Raw genomic sequence first — 23613 nt, forward strand, 5'->3', positions numbered from 1 at the left:
GTTAAGCCCTGGGCGGAGCTTGATCACTGAACTTGCTACTGTTGTCTGCAGTGATATCATAACACTGCAATATGAAGACGCGCTCATATGACCGCCGCCCGTCTGCATCCCTGAGTAAGACACGCACAGGTCAGTAAAGCTACCATGCCCACCTTACCTGACGCTCCCTCTTCATCTCTGTTGAGGCGCTGATGTAATATATATTTTTCGCAGCAGTCTCGATCGTTCTCTTGATGTCGTCAAAACTGCTCTCATCCTCCACGGTGATCATTTCACCTCCAGCATTTACAGGAAGCGAAATGTGCTAATTATTTAAACAGCTGACTGAGTTAACGTGGAGGATGCGGAACAAAGCTTGCTGTTGCTGTTAATTCAGAGATGACAGACGAATCACCACCCAACGAGATGTGTCATGAGTTGCCAAATTTAGGCGTCCACAGGATGTAGCCGGATGGATTCCTGTCATGATGTGGACACAGTTTCACAGCATGTTTACATTCAGCTGAAAAACAGAGATCTGTTAATGTGTAATAATATTCTTATTCAGGTTTTTATGGAAATATGAGTGCAAACAATCTCATTTGTCCCCTCAGACCAATTGATTTCAAGCACACTCACACGCACACTAGTTATGCATTGATTGACTGTGTAATTGAATTGTAAACTGGCTCCATTACTCTGCTGAATGTCCCCCACTTCCTGATGGGGTCATGTGGCTGCAGGTAGAACTTTCACCTCGGTGTTTGTAAAATCAGCCCACAAAATGTTATGACTGCGCTGCCTTGTGTAGGTGCTGTAACTGGGGCAAAGGGAAGGCATGAGGAATAAAAGAAAGAGGAAGGATGCCAGCTGAGCCCCTCATCCGCCTGCGCCTGCCACCGCTGCCAGCGTCAAACTAAAGAAACACAGAAAATGGCTCAGTCTGTGAGGAGGCCTGAGACTCTAGGAGCCATGGACCACGAGCCCCAGAGGGACAAGACCAGGACCAGCTACTTTGGCAACGTCAAGACCAGGTCAGGCTCCTTCAACTGCCTGGATTACTGGGGAGAAAAGAAAGGGGGAAAGCTCTAAGCAGACATGTGACCAGTTTGGCTGGTGTTTGCTCCTCAGATTTAAGTATTAGCTCTTTCTTTATTGTATTCCTATTTTAGCACAAAACGCACATTTCCTTCAGCTGTTTTCATCCACTGTCACTGAAGGACTCCATCAAATAGCGTCATGTGGGGAAGATGCTACAGCGTGTTGCCAGGAACTCACTTTCCTGGCCATCGCAGACGACACCCACTCCCCTATAAATAACTCTGATCAGACACTCATTGCTGAGCTATACAGTTATTCACACTTCACATGAGCAATGAATCCTCTAATTCCTGCAACTGAAGGGAAAATCCACCCCAAAGTGTAATTTATTTTTGAGCGTGGATATTTTTTCTTAAATTATATGTGCAGAAATAATCTAAGGCCGTGAGATTTGGTGGAAATTTAGATTGTATGGTTATTACAATTTTGTTACATGTAATAATTCGATAGACAGTAAAGTAACTCAGACTATTTTGATAATAGAAGTCATTTTTCAAGCAGAAATGCCCCCAAAGTCACTGGTTCCAGCTTTTGTAATGTGCTTTTGCTGCTGATGTCTCTGTTTTATGTGATACTAAATTGGATATGTTTGAGATTTTTTACTGTTTGTTAGACAAAACAAGCAATTTGGAGATGTCACCTTGGGTGTCCATGAAATCCTGATGGCCATTTTTCACTATTGTTTGACCAGAGCCCAACCATTACTTGATTTTTCTGGCCGATGTTGATATATGATGGATATATATGAAGGATCTGTTTAACTGTCAGACTGTGAACACCATCAGATCGACACACCCCTGATCACCCCATTCACACGGACGCTGGCTCGCCTCTGCTGCGGGTCTGATACTACCTCCGGAGGCTCATCAGAGCCTCTCTGCATCTGAATCTTTCCATAAGACTATATAAATTAGTTGATCAACAGAAGCTGTCAGTTATGTTAGTATAAAACAAGAAAGATGTCACTGAGGGTTCAGAGGAATTGCAATCATTATTTGACTATTTGATTAATTTATTGATAAAAAAAAGTATTTATAACAGACAGAGTCATCAATGACAAACTTAATATTTTGTAGCAACTAAAATGTCAATTCTGTTTGAGGTTGAATTTTCACCTTTAAACACCTTTTTAACCTTTGCAGTTAATGTCTTTTTTTCAACTTGATGACTAATTGGTAGGTCATTGCAGCTCTAGTGCCGATGTGACTTAAATATAGTGTAAAGATATCGGCATCTTATCTGTTTTTCCCAGGCTGGGCTCCAAGCTCCCTCCAGGTGTCTCTCAGCCTCCACAGTTCGCTAAGGGGCCTTGGGAGACTCAACCTCAGTCCCGAGTGACGTCGGGGCCAAACGCCGGCAGCCAGAGTCAGAACCAGACCGCCGTGGGCCGGCCTCTCAACCACATCCCCCATATCAGAAACCCCAAACTGCGGCAGTACTACCTGCAAGGTACTGCAGCGCTGTTTGTTGTCGTCGGGCAGGGAGCAGGCTGAGCAGCTGGAATTTACATTTTATAATTCTCACACTGAGCCTGCTGTCATTTTCATGTCTTTGCATGAAGTTATTTTCATACTAAGAGAAACGGCAGCCGTATAATAATCCTGTTAGGAAGCGGCGATGCGGCTTGTGCTGCGTTCAGGATGTTGTGACAGAAACAGATATTTTCTATTGCTCACAGGGACTTCATGGGATCTAAACAATGCGGCCGTGAAGCAAGAGCGTATGAGTGGACCGTCAGATGACAGCTCAGGCAGCAGGGTGAGTCACATGTTTTTGTTTTTTTCTTGACTTTTCAGAGTTTATCCAACTTGTTGCGTGCATTGAGGGACTCAGCCGTGGGAACAGGTAAGATAAGAATTGGGAAGTTGGACAGAGAGATATCGCTGCATCTATATGTCATCTGGTTAGACATTCTAGCGCTGGAAATGTTGAGGCTGGTAATTGTTTACATAATTTATGGTCTTGAAAGGGTCTGATAAAGAGCGCCCAAGGTTCAGAGTGTCAGTCAGAGCCGTTCTTGAACAGCATGGGAAAACAGAGTCTGTTTCAGAGCCTCTACGACAAATACAACTGGAGGAATGTTTATTCTAAGGTATTTTCCAGCTGGGTTTTTATTCTTCTATTTGCCTGTGTTTTATGTCGACTCTGAAAAGGGTGTTAGTGCTTATTACTAAGAGCTCTAGTCTGACTTGTTGGACCTTTGCTTAGAAATTTACCACATCATCATCGTTCATCATCATCTTTTCTTCCCTTCTTCCTTTTTTCTGAAGTCATCGGCCTGTTGCAACTTCTATTAGAAATGTATTTAGTAACATGGACTTGAACTTTTTCTGAGCTGAAGAGGATGCACATTTATTCAGATGCCAGTATGTTGGTTACACCCAGCTAAAACAAAAGCACTCGAACACAACAGCCCTGCGATGAAGTGTCGATTTTTGTAGAAATTGTTGTCAAGGGGCACTGTGAAGTTTAGGAGAAGACATTCAAAGTTAGGATTTTAGTATTTACAATATTAATGAGGTAATAATGTAAACTCAGAAACGTTTCTATTTTGAGGGTAGATTTAAGAGTAGAAACACTTAATTCATAAGGCATCTTTCAGACAATTCAAATACAGTTCACAGTGTTATGATATATGATGAAATATGGTTAGCTGAAATGATGGTATATATGTAGTAAAAGATAATATAAGCAATGAAAATAATGATATAAATAAAACCATGATTATAATTGAAAATAAAATGTTAATAAAATAAAAATGTTGAGATCAAAATGAAGGATTTTAGCTGCTCATCCTCCATCGAAGGCTAACCACAGCGCCTATGCTGACTATGACACAGACAAAATGGCTTCACAGTTTTTTTTTGACTGTCCAGCTGAACGCCTTACAGGTAGAACAGCAGTCATGTCCTTATTGAATATGTATTCTTCAAGTGATTAACCAGCTATTTCACCTATGACCCTAAAAATGGAGATACTGCACTCTGATGTTGTAATCCCTTAAACGCATATCTGCGTCTGATTGTTTAAATGTTTGCATGTTTAAAAAGTTGAAATAGATGAGTAATAAAGGCAAAGCAAAGCAATCCTCAAGTGATATTTGGTGAGGTTGAACCTATTAAGATGGCTTGATATATTTAGTGTCAAACCTGTTTTTAGAATTCAATGCTCTCATTCAATATAGTTCCTGTCTGGATATACAGCGGTCACAGACCGCAGTACCTGCAGCCGAAGCTCAGAAAAACCAAGGCAGTAACCACGCTTGCGTGGGGCCTGCCTTGGTTTTTGGTTGGAATTTGTTACTTACTGCGGTTTTACATTGTAGTTACAGTGCTTTGGCTTTGTAGGGCAGCATAGATGTACTATACGTACCAACACACATAGATCGTGCCCAGATAAGTGCACATCCACACGTGTACACCCACACACCAGCACACAGTTTTTCTGTGGCCACATAATCTGTCAGGCGGTGGTAATCTAATTTGGGTCAATGGATCCATCTGTCAGCGGAAGATAGTTGTGGAACCGATGCTATAATATACCTGATTTACAGATGCACATCAGATTTTATCTGGTTCGCACATGGTTGAGCTGATTTGCAGCGGAAGCACGCAGTGAGATCTGCACAGCAGATTGCAGTGGGAACCTGAGCATGTAATTGTAATTGTGAAACCAGTGCTCTTTAATGTCGCATTTAATGAGCTTTAAAAAAAGAACAGCATACTGAAAGATTTCTCTCAATGGAACAAATCACAGTTTTGAAGGATGCAAAACAGACTCGATCATCCTACACAAGAATGAAGGTGATCAGATTTGAGCTTCTACTGAAAATGTTCTTGTGTGTTAGGGTCTCCCTGGGGACACGGTGTTCAGCGTGTCATCTCAGTTCAACAGTGTCGGTGTGTCCTCAGAAGAAGAGGGCAAAATGGGCCACCGTCCCTCCCGTTCCTCCTTGAACTTGCCCTCCACGTCTGCTGCCCTCATCTCCAGAGAGGTAAGAGTCAACTTCGAGCACATGACAGCAGCTGAAACTTGTTTCGTATACTGTGTGTGTTAAAGGATGGAAATGACAGGTTTCTGCACCTGCTGTTGCTTAATTTGAAATGCAAAACAAGGCCTCTCACAAGCCTGTCGGCCTTTAGCTATGGGCAGTAAGCGTGCTGCTGTATCTTAAACCCTTTCAGGCAAACAATACCTCACCCTGAAACCTATCTTCATGGGCAATCTCAGACTGATACTGTACAGTATTTACTCAATGTCATGTTAAAGTCAAATTGAAGCTGTAAAGATATTGTCCACCACCCTCGTGTGTCACATGGAGCAAAGATGTGACTACAAACAAAGAGAGGAGGGGGAATGCAGGCCTGTAGAAAGAGGAAGTAGTCACTCTTGTCACCAGCTTGTATCTATTTCAATGTCAGAGCTATTCTTATAATGGCTTCCACTCTGAAGCAGCTGCTTGTCCCGAAGGGGAAACACCCGTCCGCCGGTCAAGGATCGTCTCAACCAGAACTGGACTCGGACTCTGATCCTAACCTGAAGAGAGAGGTGGAGGCGGATCAGGACACATTGGATACACTTGCTGCTCAGCCTCAGTCTCCCTCACCAGAGGCAGAATATGACAAACTACTGGTGAGTAGAAAAACACATTACATAATAATTTGGGAAGCACTAATTCTGGATTATTTTTTAGAAATGTAGTGTGTTAGTGTAACTGAAGAGAACGGCAATTAATTGGCGTTAAGTATTATTTCCATTGTATGCTACTTTATACTTTGTTTGACAACTGTAGTTACTAGTTACTTTTCATATTAAGATTTCACAGTTAGGATTCTGTAAGATTTTACATAAAAGATGATAAGCTGTTTAGATACATTACACTGACAGCGATTAAATCACTGGTTTTTATCCACTTTCACTTGTGACAGTGTCGCCACAGAGAGTTTTCTGTTCCCCTTGAAACTTCTCAGACGATTTTGTTGAAGTAACTATTTAAACTGTTACACAAGATTAGAGAAAAGTCCACGAAAATGAAGGCAAAAAAATGAAAAAAATCATTTTTTTGAGCATTTTAATGTTAAATGTAAATTATTTGCCCTGTGATGTGTAATAAAAACATTGCCATTGCCAGGAAAATTAATTACAGGAGGTGCGGTACCAATCCACGGCCCGTTGGTCTGGAACTCCTGCTCTAATACACACTTGTTTTATGATTTCATTAAAGACCAGAGTGAAGTTGTGTGAGACATGTGAAGTGTTGTCATGTATGCACATGTGCATGCTTACTGACTAGTATATTAATCTTCATTTTAAAATTGCCCCTTTTTTACTAAATGTATCTGTAAGCTAATTACATCTTTTCCTGTAATTTTAATGGAATACAGTTACCTTTTTTTTGTATCCTTTTCCTATCCTTTTTTGAAAATGAATTAAGTAATGTGACATTCAGAGGTGGGTAGGAGTGATGCAGATGCTCCACAGCCAGTACAATATTTTAGTTTATAAAAAACAAAGAAATCAACAGCAAAGAAACCGAATCCTCTTTGTAGTTAACCCGATTGTATCACATCAGTGTCTGTTCATCTCAATGAGCTCATCGCGCATTTCTTCCAGTTATTAGACAGTGATTAGCTGTGGTGAAGACAAATGGGGTTTTATAATGGATCCAATAAACAGAGTGTGTTGCTGTGGAAACAAGCACCAAAACAAGACGCAGTCATCAAAATATTACAGCGCAGAGAGCAGGCTGAACTCAGGAGCAGACTATAACATGATTACATGGTTTAGGGGTGCAGAAATCTTTTGGTTTCCAACATTATGTCAGCGGGGAGGAATTAAACTGTGACAGTTCAAAACTGAATGTGAAGGACTCAGACAAGCCGTGTTTTAATCTTACAGAAAACATAGACACAAAAAATGTGGCCACAGTTGCACAACAGTTATTATTGGTGATTAATCTGCCAGTTATTATGATGCTGGGGATTTTATTACCTTGTATTTTTAATCGTCTGATTTTATTTGCCTCATTGCAGTCCTGAAATGTTTTAACCCTGGTTCAACACTGGGAGCACTTTGTAGCTTTATTTGAAAAAAGTTTGATTAATCAGTTTGGTCTATGTAGAGATTCACTGATTCAAAATTGTTTGGCCAATTCCAATTTCTCTTTTTTCTTAAAGTTGCAGCCCTCGGCTACAGTGTTTTACTTTCCCAAAAGGAAACAGGTGCAACAGATCACAACGCATCCTGTTGTCAACTCGATAACGCCCCTGTCTCTGCTCCGCTGCGGCTCTGTATAGAATGAAAACCAGCAGATTACGGCCCCTGGCCAATCGACTGGTGCATCTCTAGGTCTAAGAATTGTCGGAAAATAGTAAAAGAAAACAATAACCTTACAATTTCCCAAAGCCCAAGCAAACTTATTTGAATTACTTGTTTCGCTAGACTAACAGTCGAAACCCCAATATATACTTAGTTTACAAAAGTAGAAAAAAAAAAGAAAATCTGCAAACATTTACATTTGTAAAGCAAGAACCAGTAACTTGTTGGAATATTTTCTTCAAAGAATGACTGTAATGGTTATCATTATTTGTGGACTTCTCAGATCAGCTCTCATTCTATCACGAGGCACAAGTTGTTGTTAACTCTGATATAAATGTGATGCTGACAGGATGTGGAGGCGGTGCCAATGCCTGACGGACAGCTCTGCTTATTGGCTCTGCCACCAGAGTGCTGTCAGGGGGAGGGACCCGAGGCCATGCAGTACCTCAAGCTGTTCTGTCGCTACATCACAGACCGTAAGGTGGGTGTGAACGCCACTTACATCTGATCTGTTTTCTTTAGCTGTAGACATTAGTAGATTGTCATCAACATTCCCTGTCTCTCTCTGTCAGGGTGTGGTTTCAGGTATCCTGCTGGTGACTTCTAATAAGATCTTCTTTGACCCTTGTAAGACGCACCCTCTGGTGAAGGAACACGGCTGCGAGGAATACCTCCTGTCATGCTCTGTTGACAATCTGGCATCTGTCTCCTTCTTCTCCGACATCTCACATGTTCACTTCACCAAGTCGCAGCAGAGGTCCGCAATGATTCACGTTCTCCTCAGCAACACACAGACTACAGATTACATGAAAAGTACACAAGTGTTTATTCTTGCTCTTCTCTTTTTAGGAAAAAAGGAAAGAACATTTTCCAGAAGTTGAAAAGCGCCAAAAGGCGAACAGACGGCGTCCCGAACCCAAAGGGGGAGTCTGCGGCTCCATCAGAGCTATCCCTGGCTCTGAGCCTGACCAAAGAGGCTTCTGTGGAGGAAGAGGAGGCTGAGAGCAGAGACATGGCGGAGGCTGAGGAGGAGCTGAACAGCGGCCCGCTGGAGGTGCTGTCAGAGGCGTCTGTAGGCGTCCTGGGTGTGGCTGTCCTGAGCAGCGCTGCGACCTTCTGCTGTGGAGGTCAAGAGGCAGCGAGTAAGCTGCGGCACTCTGATGAAAAAGAGAAGTCCACTGTGAGGAGAAATACTGCAGGTACGAGTGTGAACTACGACCTGTCTGAGAGATTCTCTTGTGCTCGTTTTCTTTACCATTGCTCCACGTTTACTTTCAGGGCCTCGGAGGTCGTCAGCAGGCAGTCCAGGGAGTCTGATGTTTGTGCGGCTGCGGGTTCAGCCGTCTGCAGGGAAGAAGAAGGGTGTAGGAAGCCTTCAGCTGGGGTCGGCCAAAACATTACCCAGAAGGGATGCCTGGCTCGCCCTTTCACAAGACAGGTGCAGCAGCTACTAAAGCATTGACAACTGCAACAATGTTTGTATGATAATATCACTCACAGGGGCCATTTTTACTTCTGATACCTTATGTACATTTTGCTGGTAATACTTCTGTGTGATATTGAATGCAGGATTGTTGGCATTAGCGGTCAAATTTGATGCAAAGGTGTACATAATTGTTGTTGTGAGAGAATGTAAATGTGGAGTTGTTTAGTCTGTGACACTCCAGGCTGGTGGTAGCCTGTTGGCCATTGTCGTAGGCCATCGGTGAGCGTCAGTGGCCTTGCTTGATGCGGTGTTCTGCGCCATCGGCCCTGGTCTGCCCTTGTCAGCAGCTTTTTGACCGTTTGAGCGTGTAAAATCAATGGTGGTGAGAGAAATCATTCTGATTGGCCCTTTAATCACTGTAGTGTTTTCACCCAACTTTTAATCAGACATATTCTTGATTAGAAGCTGCAACATTAGCGAGACAGGTGTGAAAAACAGCTGTTTTATTATGGCAGCAGTTGGTATATCTGCACTCCAAAGTCTACCAGTTTCCTTTTTTAATCGTGAATACAAGATTACTGCCACCTGGTGGTATGGGGAGGTATTTTCTTTCACAGAGGATGAACTGATGTTCTCTCAGTCACTCGGCTTTTGAAAAACGCTGTGAACAAACCGGTTATCACTGTGTTGTTGTCAAAACAAAAGGGGAATGCTGGGCCTTGGCGGAGGTATATGCTCTGCTGAGTCCCATTCTAGTTTTAATTTGTAGCTGTTTCTTATCTTTACATAAAACAATTGTGAATAATTGGTTAATTTATATATTTGTACTTGTTTTTTAGGGATCCATCTACTTCTTATGCCGTTTCTTGGTTTCCACAACAACTGAGAAACGTGGGGATGCACCGTTTTCTCCCTACAATGCTTTAGTTGGCAGGTTTTATTTTATTTTATTTTATTTTATTTTATTTTATTATTTTGAAATGTTAAAATTGAGTTAAACAAAACAAGAATAACCAATGAAATAAAAAATAAATAATTTATGTCCAAAAGGAGTCGTGTAGTCCATGTATAATGAGCTAAGCCTCTTTCAATTTGCTATAAAATCTATTTATATAGTATAGAAATCCAATGTCCATGCAACTTGAGGCAGTTAGTGAGAAGTCATCTGCTCTCTTTAGTTTGAGAGAGATGTAGTGCACATTTTTACTCACAGACATGATTTATTATTCAAATCCAGCAGAATCTTCTGTGCCTTTTTTTTCTTTCTGTTTTTACCTGCCAGACTGTTAAATATTACACATTCAGTCTGAGTTTCAAGCTCCTCTCTTGGAATAATATAGTGACCGACCAAAATCATACTGACACTGACAGCCAGTGATGGAATGTAACCAAGTACTTTTGCTCAAGTGCTGTACTTGAGTTAAATTTTGAGGTATTTCCATTTATATTTGGCTCGACTGACATTAAAGTGCAGTAGCGTAGGCCCACTCTATTCAGCTTACTGTTTTGCGCTGTTTGCAGCTAGCGTTAGCAAAGTGCTGTGGTATGCTGTCGCGCCGCTTATTAAGTAGCCACTAGCATGTGTGCTCTGTTCGCTGTGGTCAACTTCAGTTCCAACAGTTCGAAATATTCTCCTCCTGCTCCTCACTTTTCATCCTGATGTTCCCATTTGGAACGACAATTGTGGTGTTTTTGCACCTTTAATTTACCTCTGCTTGCTATCTTGCCATCACAGTTTGAGTTTAGCTTTTCACTAATCATGGATGACGTATGACATGTATGATCGTGACTACGTAACAGGCTGAAACTACAATGTTACTAGTATTCTATTCAAAATTCTGCAGTATCCTAATAGTATTTTACTGAATGTTTTTAAAAAGCATTTCTGGGGTTCCTCCACATACCACTAGAGGGAGCTTGCATACCACCAGTGGTACCACAGTTTGAGAATCGTGGATTTAGAGATATTATTTTACATCTAAATCTGTAAAGTTGTGTATTTGGCATGTCTTACACTGAACAATTAATATTATCTTTAGTTTATTTCCTCGAGGCAGAGCTTTAAATTGCGTGTTGACTGAGTGTAACATCTTTTTACTCTTTTTCTTATTGTCATACTGGATCCTACAGTTCCCATAATGCAGCTCAGTTGTATCTTCCATTCAAGTGCCACACATCCAGTTTGTAAATCTGGTTTTATGTTAAAACCTCAAGCCCAAGCACACGTTTTGGAAAGACAGCATACATCAGTTTTGATAGGCTGTGTGGTCCTCAGCTGAGCTAACTGTCTCCACTTGAGCCTAATGTGAATATTTTCCATCCACTTGTGATGCTGAAACTGGTCGTTCCAGTTAAAGTTTTACTTCCTCTGTTTACTAATCTCTCGTTACTCAGTGCACATTATAAAAACATCAACATTACCTTCACCGAAGAGTACAGTACGAAGGTCACTTTTAGCAATAACAGTTTTCTCTGTGAAAGTTTCAAACAGTGCCATGTGTCGTATTTTATGCTACCGTATACTTATATTCTCCTACGTTTCACAGGAGATTTTGAACTCCACCACATTCAATTCACAGCTTTAGCTGCTCTTTAGATTTTAACCCCAAAACATGTGATGAGTTTAAAAAAAAAACACCTGCACTATTATGAAAGCTGCTAATTTAGCTCCTCAATAAACTGCAACAATAAAGGACAAGTTCACCCAAAAATGAAAATGGTGGACTACGAAACTTGAAAGTAAGAAGATAATGACTGACCACTTATCCCTTACATTACTGCTTACATGATCCAATAATATAATAATAATAATATAACACTGACAGGGTCCATCCTGCATAATGAGTACTTCTACTTTTGATACTTTGATAAGTAAGCTTTAGTTGCAAATACTTCTAATAGTCCTAGTAACTTCCTTTACAAAAGCTGCTGAGTGCAACACTTAATCAAAAACTCCACCTCAGTGAAAGGAGAGTTACTGATTTGAGAATGTGTACATAAAAGTACTTTAAAAGCATTGAAAAGTCTCCTCCTGGTAATGTTGACGTAGCTGCTGGGGTTGTTTGTCTGAGAGACTGCTTTTTCTTTTGCCCCCCCCCCGCAGCTCCGAGGAGTTGTATGCCTACCTTAGACACTGTCGACCAGACTTGTGTATCCTCGAGGGAGTGGAGGAAGAGGGGGAGGCCAACCGCAACGAAGAGGAGTTTGTGCTCATTGAGGACAAAGAGGAGGAGGACGAAGAGGACGAGGAGGACGAGGAGGACGAGGTGATCCAGATGCAGCGCAGCACAGGGGACGACTGGGAGGTGAGAAGACAAAAATGAGCTATCATGCACCAAGATCTTCTGGAACAAACTGGCTCATTGTGTTTGGTTTTGTTCCGAATGCATCAATGTTCCTGTGCAGATGGTGTTGATGGAGGAGAGCGGGGACAAGCTGACCCACGCCATCGACCGGGACCCTGAAGGACTGAATAATATCGTAGAGAGCAGCCACATTTTAGAAGCTTCAGATGTCAGAGAGGTGAGTGACACTCAGGCAGAGTAACTAGTCTAGATTTGATTGTGTTTTTATTTGAACAGTCATATTCAAAACATTTTTACGTAGACAAATCATTTATTTGTAATAATTTAAATAAAATAAACTCAGTATTAACAAGACTAAAACTGAACAAGCTCAATAATAAGACCAGGAAACAAAAAAAAATACATATAAAACAACAATAACAATAGAAACAAAGAGAGACAAAGTCAATAGCACACAGCTCCGGAAAAAGATGTGTACGTTCTCTCCATTACAGTATTTTGAGGGAATCTTTCCTTTCATGGAAATTTGTGATTTGTGACTTTATAAATACTCTTGACTCTCCACAGCTCATATATAAGCAAATCCAGTTTTGTCAGTCAGTCATTCAAGAGTTAGGAGGTGTAAATATTTAACAGCTAATCTCAATGCAAGAACTGCGTGCGGTGCAGCCTGTTTTAATTTAGAGATAACTAAATCTCTCAAGTGCAACCAGCTAATTCAGTATTGCTCAGAGCTTTAAAATACCCTTCTCTTAACGTACATACAGATGTGACCTGTGTGCCTACTGATGACAGCATCTGGCTCTGTTCATATTCATGCTTCTTCCTTAAATGTTTCTCCCCTGCTCTAATCTTTTCTCAGCTCTGTAAGGAGCTTCCCCCCAGGACAGTTGGCCACACCTGGCAGCTGGCTTACAGTACGTCCCGCCATGGCGCCAGCCTCAAGTCCCTCTACAGAAAACTCAGTACCACAGAGTCCCCTGTGCTTATTGTCATCAAGGATGCACTTGACGAGGTAAAACATACTGTAGTGAGTGAATGACAGGGATGATGTATCTTTGAAGGCTGACAAAGAAGTTGACAAAAAGTCTTTGGGATTTATTTTTTTCAATTGGATTTTGGATTATTGCAGAAAATAAGCTCTTTGGCAAACACAAGTTTATGATACGTTTTGTTCAGAAAGATAGATGAACACCACTTTCATGATTTTTGAAGCTTAAATGTGATCACCAGGAGTAAAAAGCTAACGTAAGGCTATGAAAAACGTAAAGCTTCCTACTACACTATCCTATACACACTTCACTATAAATTGGTCTACTAGTTGTAAAGTTAGAGTTGTTAGCAACCTCCCCTGTAAAGACACGTAGATGCTTTAAAATTCACAGAAAGGGGATTTACTGTTGTGTTTAATGCCGTAGAACACAACGTGAAAATCTCTTTAGCTTGTCTTAACCACAGACCTTTTTTCAGGCATCTCACCAAAAACACGTTGAATTTGAGACGAGGGAAGTGCAAAATCAGGGTCTTGGACTCTCCAATGTCTGATAATGCGTATCCACATTCCAAAATAATTTTGGGTTATGTGTTTCAGTGTGAAAATATGCATGATGTGAAGTGTGTTCAGGTATATCATATCCTAGTGGTACAACTGCTCTCAGAATTTTTATAAAGGACATTGTAGAAATAGTGATAAAACTCAAACTGTCCTAGGCTTGTAATGTGATTATTTCAATGAGCTTATTCAGCTGGAGGGGTTTACAAAGTATTTACCGGAGCAAGTAGGTTTGTATTTAAACGAACAAAAGATTGAAACTTTCACCAAAATGACTGTTCAGACTCCCTAAATGTATTGTCAGTGACAGGGTTTCACAGTACAGATTGTGTGTAAAGAGCACCTGACCTCACCATGCATAATAGCACACCAGCAGTGACCATCTTTTTTACTGCTATGAACCAGGCCACTTGATTGCGGTCTGTTGGGCTCTGAGAAGGAAATCTCATGTGAAAAACATTAATTTTCCATTAACCCGGTTGCAATTAACTTGTGTAAAATTTAAGAAGACATTGAACCTGAAATCCAAATCTTGGAATGGAAAATGTAATCTCAACAAAAAAAGTGTTGGTTTGTGAAGGTAATGTGGGGCTCACATAGCTGAAACACAAAGACATCAGGCAATCCCGTATAAAACTTCATCTTCACTGTTCTGAAAGGCCTCTTTGATAAATTGTGTGTCCAGGTTCTGTGCTTGCCAAGATTTAAAGTCTAACGTTTGGAAATATGACATTAAAAAGATATTTCCTAGTTTATATCTTTCACAGTGTACAGCTTTTGCACACCTCAAGACCGACAGGTGCGTAGGAGAAGGCCGAAGGCCGACAAAATCAGGAAAACGACTCCTGCACACTGTCCATTTCACTTGCAATTAATCAGAATCAGAATCAGAATCAGAATCAGAATTCCTTTATTTGTCCCGCAAATGGGGAAATTTCTTTGTCAAGTCTTTCTTTGTTAAGTTTATATTTATATCTTTAAATTGGTGGTATATTCTAAAAATTGATCAGGAAGTCTTAAAATGTAATAATTTACTCATACCATTCTCTTTCACTAAAAAGAACTTGTTTGAAGTAACTGCATGATCACACTCCACAGGTAATAAGTAAGCAACATTTATTTAGCATTAACATGTTTAATATTTATAGCTGAATCAACATCTGACAGCATAGGAAAACACAACCAAAATTAAATTTAGTTTTTGCCTTTTATTTTTAATTTTTTCATTTCTGTATTGTTGTTATTATGTTATTTTGAATAAGATGGCGTTGGTAATTTAGTTATCACTGCTGCTAGAGTTTTTTTTATATTCCAAATTAAGGTCGGGAAAACCGAAGCAACTCGGAGGAAACCCGTTCTAGCCAGGGGTTCAAGAAACTGCAACAGCTGTTGCAGTATCGGTGACCTAGAGAACTTCTTTCTGTCAAGATTCTTGACAGAAAGAAGTTCTCTAGGTCACCGCTATTCTCCACCTTTATTGTTATGTCATTTTGAAAAAGATGGAGTTGGTAATTTAGTTATCACTGCTGCCCATGATGCTAGTGGTTTTTTTTTTATATTACGAATGTAATATCGGGGAAACCGAAGCGACTCGGAGGAAACCCGATCTAGCCAGGGGTTTAAGAAACTGCAACAGCAAAGATGGAAGGGATCACCTTGACAGAGAGAAGTTCTCTAGGTCACCGCTACTCTCCACCTTTATTGTTATTATGTCATTTTGAAAAAGATGGAGTTGGTAATTTAGTTATCACTGCTGCCCATGATGCTAGCGTTTTTTTTTATATTACAAATGTAATTTCGGGGAAACCGAAGCAACTCGGAGGAAACCCGATCTAGCCAGGGGTTTAAGAAACTGCAACAGCAAAGATGGAAGGAATCATCTTGAAAGAAAGAAGTTCTCTAGGTCTTGACCACCGCTACTCTTCAACTCAAGTCAGTTGAGCTGCGGGAAGTGGGCCTGGTTTCTGAACTTGTTTCTGAAGATGAATTCTGCACGCTTTGAATTATTACAAAGGGGCTTGGGGGAGTGGAAATTGAGGTGTCAGTGTGAGTGTCAGTGTGAGTGTCAGTGCAGGTGTCGCTGTCGCTGTCGCTGTCACAACTCTTGCGGTCATTGGTGCAACAGCTGAAGGCTTTGGATATAGCTTTTCCTACCCTTGAAAAGAACCTGCCAATTGCACACTTCTTTGGAGTTGGATTGTTGAGGGCATCCAGATGGAACTTGAAAGACTTAAAAACAGCATCATCAAACGATGGATGGTTTGATGCCAGTGCAGCCTCCAGTAGCAGTTCAGAAGAGCCAAACTCCTTTTCAAGGTCTTTAATCACAGCTTTGATGACTTTCATCATGCTGACCCTGTCCTTTTTAGGTGCACTGTCCATGAATTTGAGCCCAACCTGTGCCTTGTCCGAAAGACGCTCAGTGAGGAGGTGGATGTCTGCCTCCTGAACGGAGCCTATGGTTTTCCGAGAGGCCCTTGACAAAATCCTCAGGACCAGAGGACCAATGATGTTGTCGGTTGACCTCTCTGAAGAAGAGGATGCTGAGGAACCAGTGTTTTGAATCACTGAAGTCGCATCGACAATGGTGCTTTGTTTTACATCATCACTATCAGCATCATCGTTGAAAGGTAGTACCGGAGTTAAACAGTAGGGTGTTGTAGCCTGCTTGTCGCTGGCTTTGGGGGACTCTGGTGCGATGACTATGTTTTCTTCTAGTGAGTCCACTGTTTTTATGATTAGGTCTTCGATGTTGCTTAGTGCACCATACACTTCCTCACTGTAACTTCTCTGCTTTGATTGCTCCTTCTCCATCCAGAGCACTATCTGCTGCAAGAACCTTCCCACTAAATCCTCTGTAATGGCATAAATAACGTCAGGAGAGAGGCTGCACTGATTGGCATTCACCTGCGTGCTGACATTAGATATGACACATTCAGAGACATGTCTTCCAAATGGTGGCAAGGGAATTTGGTATGTTTGGGTATCGTTTAAATGATCATATAATGTGTTAGTCAATTCTTTTGAAAAGTGCCTGATCATGTTTTCTAGTTTGTCTTCTATGTCTTTTTCATGTGTTGCAGGATTCTTTGGTAGCATTAATATTTTATACAAGAGCGTAACAACGTTCTTGATTGTCTCAAATTCTATTGAAGAATGCAGCTTCTTTTTCACACTGATTAATGTCGTCTTCCCGGTTGGACTGCTGGCCTCAGATTTGGGACTTGGAGTCTCTGGAACTCCTGGTAAATTCAAATGGTCTTCAGAGGCATCCTCTTTTTGGAGTTTAGTCTGAGAGGACCCTGGCTTGCAACTGAGAGGCACAATAAAGTCCTGTTCACATTTCTGAATTGATGTTTCCAGCTCTGACTTCATTTTCTCAAATTGCTTCTTGGCAAACTTGAAATATTTGCATGTGCGCTCTTTTTGGTTTTGTTCATTGACCCGTGAGGCCAAAAGGCCTTTCACAACTTTAACTACTGACCCCATACTGAAGTGAGGTTTGGATCTTCTACTGCTCTCACTGCATTCATCATGTCCGTGGTCAAAATAATGGATGTCATCACTTATAATGTTGACAATGTCAATCGCTGCATCATAAGCATGACCAGAGGGGCTGAAAGCCCTGTCATCATCTTCTTTGATTTCTGCTGTCTCACTGGACCATTTGTCAAGGATGCTAGCCACTTCCTGAGTCACTGAGAGGTCAGAGACCTTGGATTTCAAGCTCTCAGACAATTCACATCTCACTGAGGGTTCCAGGAACTGTGCTGTAGATTCAGAGCTTTTTGGCTGCGAACAACATCTTAGGTGCCTAAGTTTCAGTTTACTTGCGCATCTTTTCAGATATATGATAGCAAGTTTCAGCATTTGACAAAGAGATGTGCTGGACACGGAGCCAGAGACATAAACTGCAGGCTTTTCCGGCAAAGTAGGGCTGTTGATGGCCAGACTTACAACAGATTTGACCTTTAGTGAAACTTCCTTCTCGATCAGTTGTGTCAGCTTTTCTACAGACCTACTTTTGTCTTGTGTGACGTGAAGAGATTCAGCAACAGCACCGCTGATGGAGTCTCCCAGGTGCGTGTTTAGTTTTTCCAAAGCCGTAGCTGTATCAGTCTGTGAATCCTTCTTCGTTAACATTGGTAAGACAACGCTGATGACTGATTTAGAGAGCTGCTGTGTCATTTCACAAAGCATGTCAGTCAGTGTTGTGTCGACTCCTGGTTCACAGAATCCATCAGCTAACAGGTTCCACTGTGCTGTGGAGATTCTGTCGAAATGTTTTTTCACAATGAGCTTAACAGCATCTGGATTGATGATAACAGTGTTATCTGTTAACACCATAGGCTTTAAAAAACCGGATAAAGACATCTCTCTTCCTTTTTCTTTGAGTTGGTTTGAAACTTGCGGAAAATCGTCCACTGATGTGTAATTCCTCACTCTGGTTTCTGTGTGTGGTCTGCTATGGTCACTGATCACAAGTGAACAACTAACAACAACTCTAGAGCTCTTATAAAAATTTTAGATGTGATTGCTTTGATCCATTGCTTTGATCCAAAGCTTTGGATCAAAGCGTTCTAGAACGCTCGCTTTGGATCAAAGCGCGCGTTCGAGATATGGAACGCACATCCAAGGACGCGCCGAACACGCCCGCGCCTGCCGCACGCGCGCACGCACACAAATATTTTGGTAGAAAACAAATTAATTAATTTAATAAAATGGCCAAATACAAATGCTAATACTTCCCGCTCACAGAGATGAGGACAAAAGCTACAGGATTATTATTTTTTTTTAGCACATCACAATATATTTAATAGATTATCAATTTCAGTTAATATAATGAGGGAAAGATTTACAAAAAAACGGACTCATCGTCAAAATTCGGCTACGCTGCCTCTTTCTGTTCGTCATTATCGATCGCTGGGGCGTTTCCGCACCTTTTATCCAGGGTGGATAATTCAGTAATACGCCACCAGCACCAGGCTCTTGCTAAAGTGCAAAGACTTTCTCGGTTTTTACACACAACTGATCGGCTACAAGTTGAAGTTTTTTTTGTTTGTTTTCTGAACTCGATCTTCCGCTTTTCTCTCTGGAAATCTGAATAATTTCGCCTATAAATGACGAGTTTTCAGTTAAAACCGACATGTAGCTAAACGTCTGAAAATACTGATGCTTAATTGTTGCTGTTGTGATTGTAATTACAACAAATGAAACTGAAATTAAATAAAATTATTCTAAAGAAATGAATTGGCCTACAGGTAACTGTTGTGTTGGGCAAGTTACTTTCAAAATGCAATATATTACATATTAGTTACCTTCATTATATATTACATTACAATAGAATCATGTATAACTTATTACACTACTTTTTCAGTTATTTTCAGCAAAATGCCCAAATAACCTCTATAGAACAATGAAATAACCTAGATTTTTTCACAGGGATGAGCAGGCAGACAGAGGATCACAGTCTGATACATTATGAGATAGGTATAAATATTTTTAATTGGAGGCTCAGCCATATGAAACACAACAGACCTATAGATTCTCTAATGTAGCCTATAATGACATGACATTCAGGAATGTAAATTAAAGTGCACTCAGAGGATCAGGCTTCATCATTAGGCTAATTTTAGTCACACAGAGACTGGACAAAGAACTTATAGGCTCGGCTATATTAAACACAAGCATAGCCGTATTAATATGGTAATGTGTTTTAAGGTCAGTCAATAAACGCTTCACTTGGTCTGGAAGTTTGTTCTAACTTCACTGTTACTGTATGAGTGATTGTCCAGAAAAAGAAAAAAAAAACGTTAATTCAAACCAGAGAGGAACATTCCCTGTCCACATGTTATTAACATGGACAGATGGATAATAATACGGGTAATATAATGTTGTTGCTGGTATTTTGGTCCAGGTCTACACATTTCATTTGTATTTAAATAATGAGAAACGTGAGTTACCTGCTGAGGGACCTCCGGCTCCCCAAAATGTGCGTATTCGTCTTTTACAAATGCTGCTCTCTTGTGACTTTCCATCGTCAGATATTCGGGGCCTTCCTCTCCCACCCACTGAGGCTCAGTGAGACGTTCTACGGCACTGGAGAAACTTTCCTCTTCATGCTGCGTCCTCGCTTCAAGGTGCCGCACGCCACAGCCATCTCCAGGAGTGTGACTGTTGTACTGTTAGCTCAGCCAGTCTGTAAAATATCTGCTGAACATCACAAATCCATCGTGCATTTGATGTTTGTTGTTGTCAAAGCGTTGTGATTGTTTCTGCCTTTTCTCCACAGTGCTTCAGATGGACTGGAGAGAACTCATTTTTTATTAAAGGAGACTTAGACTCCTTTGCCATTGGTGGAGGCAGGTAATGTGTTTTTATGTCTTTTCTACTTTCTCTCTTGCATTCAATGTTATGTACTTTATTCTGGAATCTTGTCAGCCTTTATTACAAAGAAAAGGGACAAAAAACCCCAAAACATTTCTCTTTCTTTACCACTTGTGTCTTTTTCCTGCAGTGGTCACTTTGGGCTGTGGGTGGATGAGAATTTGTACCTAGGTCGCAGCAGCCCCTGCTACACCTTCAACAACTGTTGCCTCTCCGAAACCGATGACTTCCGGGTCATGGAGCTGGAAGTGTGGACGTTCAGCTGAAGAGTGGCCTCAGAGTTTCTCCTTGACTCACCTCGTCCCCGCTGACCGGCTTAATCAAGACAGCATTTATCACTGGCAGAAACAAATACAGCCGCTCATTCAATTCATGGAAACATCTGTGTAAAAAACAAACATAAAATCAACCACAAACGGCTGGATTAAGTGGTGTGGATTCTAGTGAACTGAACTGAACCGAGCAAGGCTGATCTTGAGTAGATCTGTGTCCCAGGCCGGACTGTTTCATTCCTGTGGGTTTGGCAAGCAGACTGAGTTCTGCTGAACCGAGTGGAGCTGAATTGTTAAGAAACTGGATTCTTGAGTCCTCATTTTTGAATGGAGTGGGTTACAACTCTCAGAGACTGCACTTTGCTCTTAATGTGAATCAGCAACTTCATGATATCTCGTCATTTATTTATCACGTGACCACAACGGTAAACCTGTATTCATAGGTAATGCATGCCCCTACTTTTATATCACGTTCAGTTAATCCTGGAAGTTTGAAACGCACATTAGTCTTCTTCTGAATGGATTTCTCTGCTTGTACACAGCCCACAAATACAAACTCCCGTTATCACCAATTGCTTTTATGGATTTCATTGAATAGTGGCGCAGACTGCAGAAGTTAACACTGGACACGATCATGCAAGAACACTTGAAACTGTCAAAGCCTAAACTGAAGAGCACTTGTACTTGCAACGGATCTTAAGAGTCTCATTCATGACTATTCTGAACTCCTTTCACTTCAAGTGCTGACTCATTCGTCCACTGTGGTTTCTGATCGTGAAAGGAAAAGCTCAAGAAGTTCTTCTAATTAATGCAGTTTTGTCATTCAGCTGTGTCAGCAACATACTCTCGCGCAGAGAGTCCGATCTACTGTGCTTACATCGTGCAGTAATGTAGATTAGTTAATAAAAATCAGTGCAAAGTGAAAATATAATTTTGTGTGGTTGATTGTTTATATGAACAGTGTGGGCTAATCACTCCAAAAAACGAGTCAAGTCAAAAGTAAATCTGTAAAAAAACAAAAACAAAACATTTTTATTTCACCTTTTTGAAAAAATGGCACTCATAGGCAACAGAATAACAGTGTTTTCCCCATAATGGCTCCCCACAACCCAATAACATGGGGTGAACCATGTATGACTCTGAAACAAAATGTTATTGTAATTTATTGGATTTCAACGTAATTTTTTTAATTTTCTTGGTCCCTGTGTTCTTCCATTTCACTATAAAAAAAACAAACAAGGACCTGAAGAGGAAACTTGTCTTTTTGTATGATTGGAAAAGGGTGAAAATGAGATGTTTGTAGGTCCAGTTTGTCATCTTTCTTCTTTCAAGGTCCCATATTGTAAAAAGGGAGATTTCAATTTTCTTTTTTGACGATAAAGCAGGTCTAGTTGCTACATAAATAAATATCAAAAGGCTCAATCCACAGAGAAATGCACATAGCCTGTATACAGAAACTGTGCATTCAAACGAGCCGTCAGGACTTGTGACGTTACAATTTTACACAATTTAAAGACATTTTCAAGGCATTCTTGAGATATCGCGTTCACGGGAATGGGATGGACAACACGAAAACATCAGCACCGGCAAAAAAAAAAAATCGGGATAATATGAGACCATTAAAATGTCAAGGAGTTCCTCTCATCTACCTAAAGACAAAAGCAAACGCATTTTTTAACTGCAGCCTAAAAGAGGAGAATAACAGTACATGGTATCATGTGCCTCTCAGTTCAACAATCAAACAATTTTGCAAACATATGACCATTTGCTTACATATTAATATGTTATATATAAATATTAAACAAGTCGCAAGGAACCTATTGGATTTATTTCTGCTCTACATATTAAAAACAGTTCTTTGGTGTGGTCACATCGTCCTCAAAACAGAGTATCTGGAAAATATTCAACATTTGGCTTTAAATCAAAATAGAAGAAAACAACTGATTAAATCCTTTTATGTTCCACGGTCCACTTTTTTCCTGCTGCTGTTGTCCCCAGAGTCGGAGGAGGGTGTTCCCTCCAGCAGCCTCAGCAATGACATCAGGCGTCACCCAGCCCAGAGGGGGCTTTCAGGCGAAGTCGTCACAAACTGCTGAAACACAGCTGAAAAGGCAACAACTGCACCAACTCCGTCTCTGGGTACACTCAGCGGCATGAAAACTCACTCAGTCGTTAAATATTGCACATGCAACATAGTATAAAAGATGAACTATAGCGAGCAACAGTGCTATGATTGATTTTAGGATTCGTTTTAGTAGTGGTCCGTGTCTACATGTGGTGTCAACAGCAGCTGCAAGCAGAGGGAGCAGGTCTGAATTTTACTGTTACTGCTCAGTGTGCAAAGCATTTGTAGCTCATTAAAATATACTATACTGACAGTAACAGTAGGTTTTAGAGGCAATACCTCCTTGTACTTCATCTGTATGGATGGTTTGTAACCATACAAATACTGTGTATAAAACTTTCTGACCAAGAGAGACGCCCAAAGAACCAGTTACAAAGAGGATAGAAGGCAAAGACGTTTTTTCAGCTGCCAACACTGACAAGAAAGCGCCTCTCTCTAATTGTCAGAGGATTTTCCTTATCTTGGATACCAGAGGAAATTCCTCTCGTTTCCTCCACACGCAAATTACTGTGCCAGGTACTCCTTGGCTTTCTCGAGCCCCTCCCTCAGGAAGCTGATGTAAGTGGATGTGGATGGGTCCTCAAAGCCACTAGAGAAGCTAAAAGTTGCTCCTTCCTCCTCTGGTTTCATGGCCGTCTGGTCCAAGAAGAAGTTGGCATTGATGTGGTGGACCTGAAGCCAAAAACAGAAGGTAAATAAAAGACTTTCCATGAAAAGGAAATACATGGAACATCAATAACCATGACATGTCATCACAGTGGGAGTACAATGACATGAAATACTGTAAGTCGACTGGGATGTAACATTTTCCGCTCAGACGTTGCACAAGCCGGGGATAGAAGGTGATTCTAACAAATCCAGTTTTAGTCTTGTACTTGCTCAAATTAATTGACTTAAAACATCGACAGGAGTGCTTCTACACATGATTTGTGAATGTTTGATAAAAGAGTAAAATACTTACAATAGTTCCATTGGGCAGTGCCACCATCATCTCCACAGGGAAGTTGTAGTTCTCCAGGTGTAATCGGGCCTTTTCACTCAACTCATGATTGTGCTCATCAGCCTGTTTTAGGGAAGAAACATTAAGTATGACATAGTTAAGATCTGAAAATAAGGAAGGTAAGTGTAGTACAAAGCATTTTTTTTCT

General features: G+C 40.8%; 2 protein-coding genes across 3 annotated transcripts in view; one reads left to right on the forward strand and one right to left on the reverse strand.

Annotated features, from left to right (window-relative positions):
- LOC311274228 (oxidation resistance protein 1) lies at positions 1-22366 on the forward strand. Of its 2 annotated transcripts, none has more exons than XM_084381729.1 (16): positions 1-129; positions 791-1013; positions 2333-2529; positions 2759-2838; positions 4928-5074; positions 5536-5712; positions 7748-7879; positions 7971-8155; positions 8248-8597; positions 8677-8836; positions 11928-12129; positions 12230-12346; positions 12992-13144; positions 19726-19821; positions 19974-20047; positions 20199-22366. In XM_084381729.1, the coding sequence occupies exons 2-16, from the start codon at positions 913-915 to the stop codon at positions 20332-20334; spliced, it is 2307 nt and encodes a 768-aa protein (XP_084237855.1). In that variant the 5' UTR covers positions 1-129; positions 791-912; the 3' UTR covers positions 20335-22366. The 2 variants fall into 2 exon arrangements, with proteins under 2 accessions (XP_084237855.1, XP_084237854.1); XM_084381728.1 differs by having other exon boundaries at positions 2-129; positions 5533-5712.
- Positions 21341-23613, reverse strand: part of selenon (selenoprotein N) — an 8174-nt gene continuing 5901 nt past the window's right edge. The window contains exons 11-12 of the mRNA XM_084381730.1: positions 23427-23528; positions 21341-23137 (exon numbers count right to left, since the gene is read on the reverse strand). Coding sequence (XP_084237856.1) covers positions 22970-23137; positions 23427-23528 — 270 coding nt within the window. The 3' untranslated portion in view covers positions 21341-22969. The remainder of the gene's footprint in view (positions 23138-23426; positions 23529-23613) is intronic.

Source organism: Pagrus pagrus (genome assembly GCF_965226575.1).
Source record: "Pagrus pagrus genome assembly, chromosome: 18".
NCBI lineage: Eukaryota > Metazoa > Chordata > Actinopteri > Spariformes > Sparidae > Pagrus > Pagrus pagrus.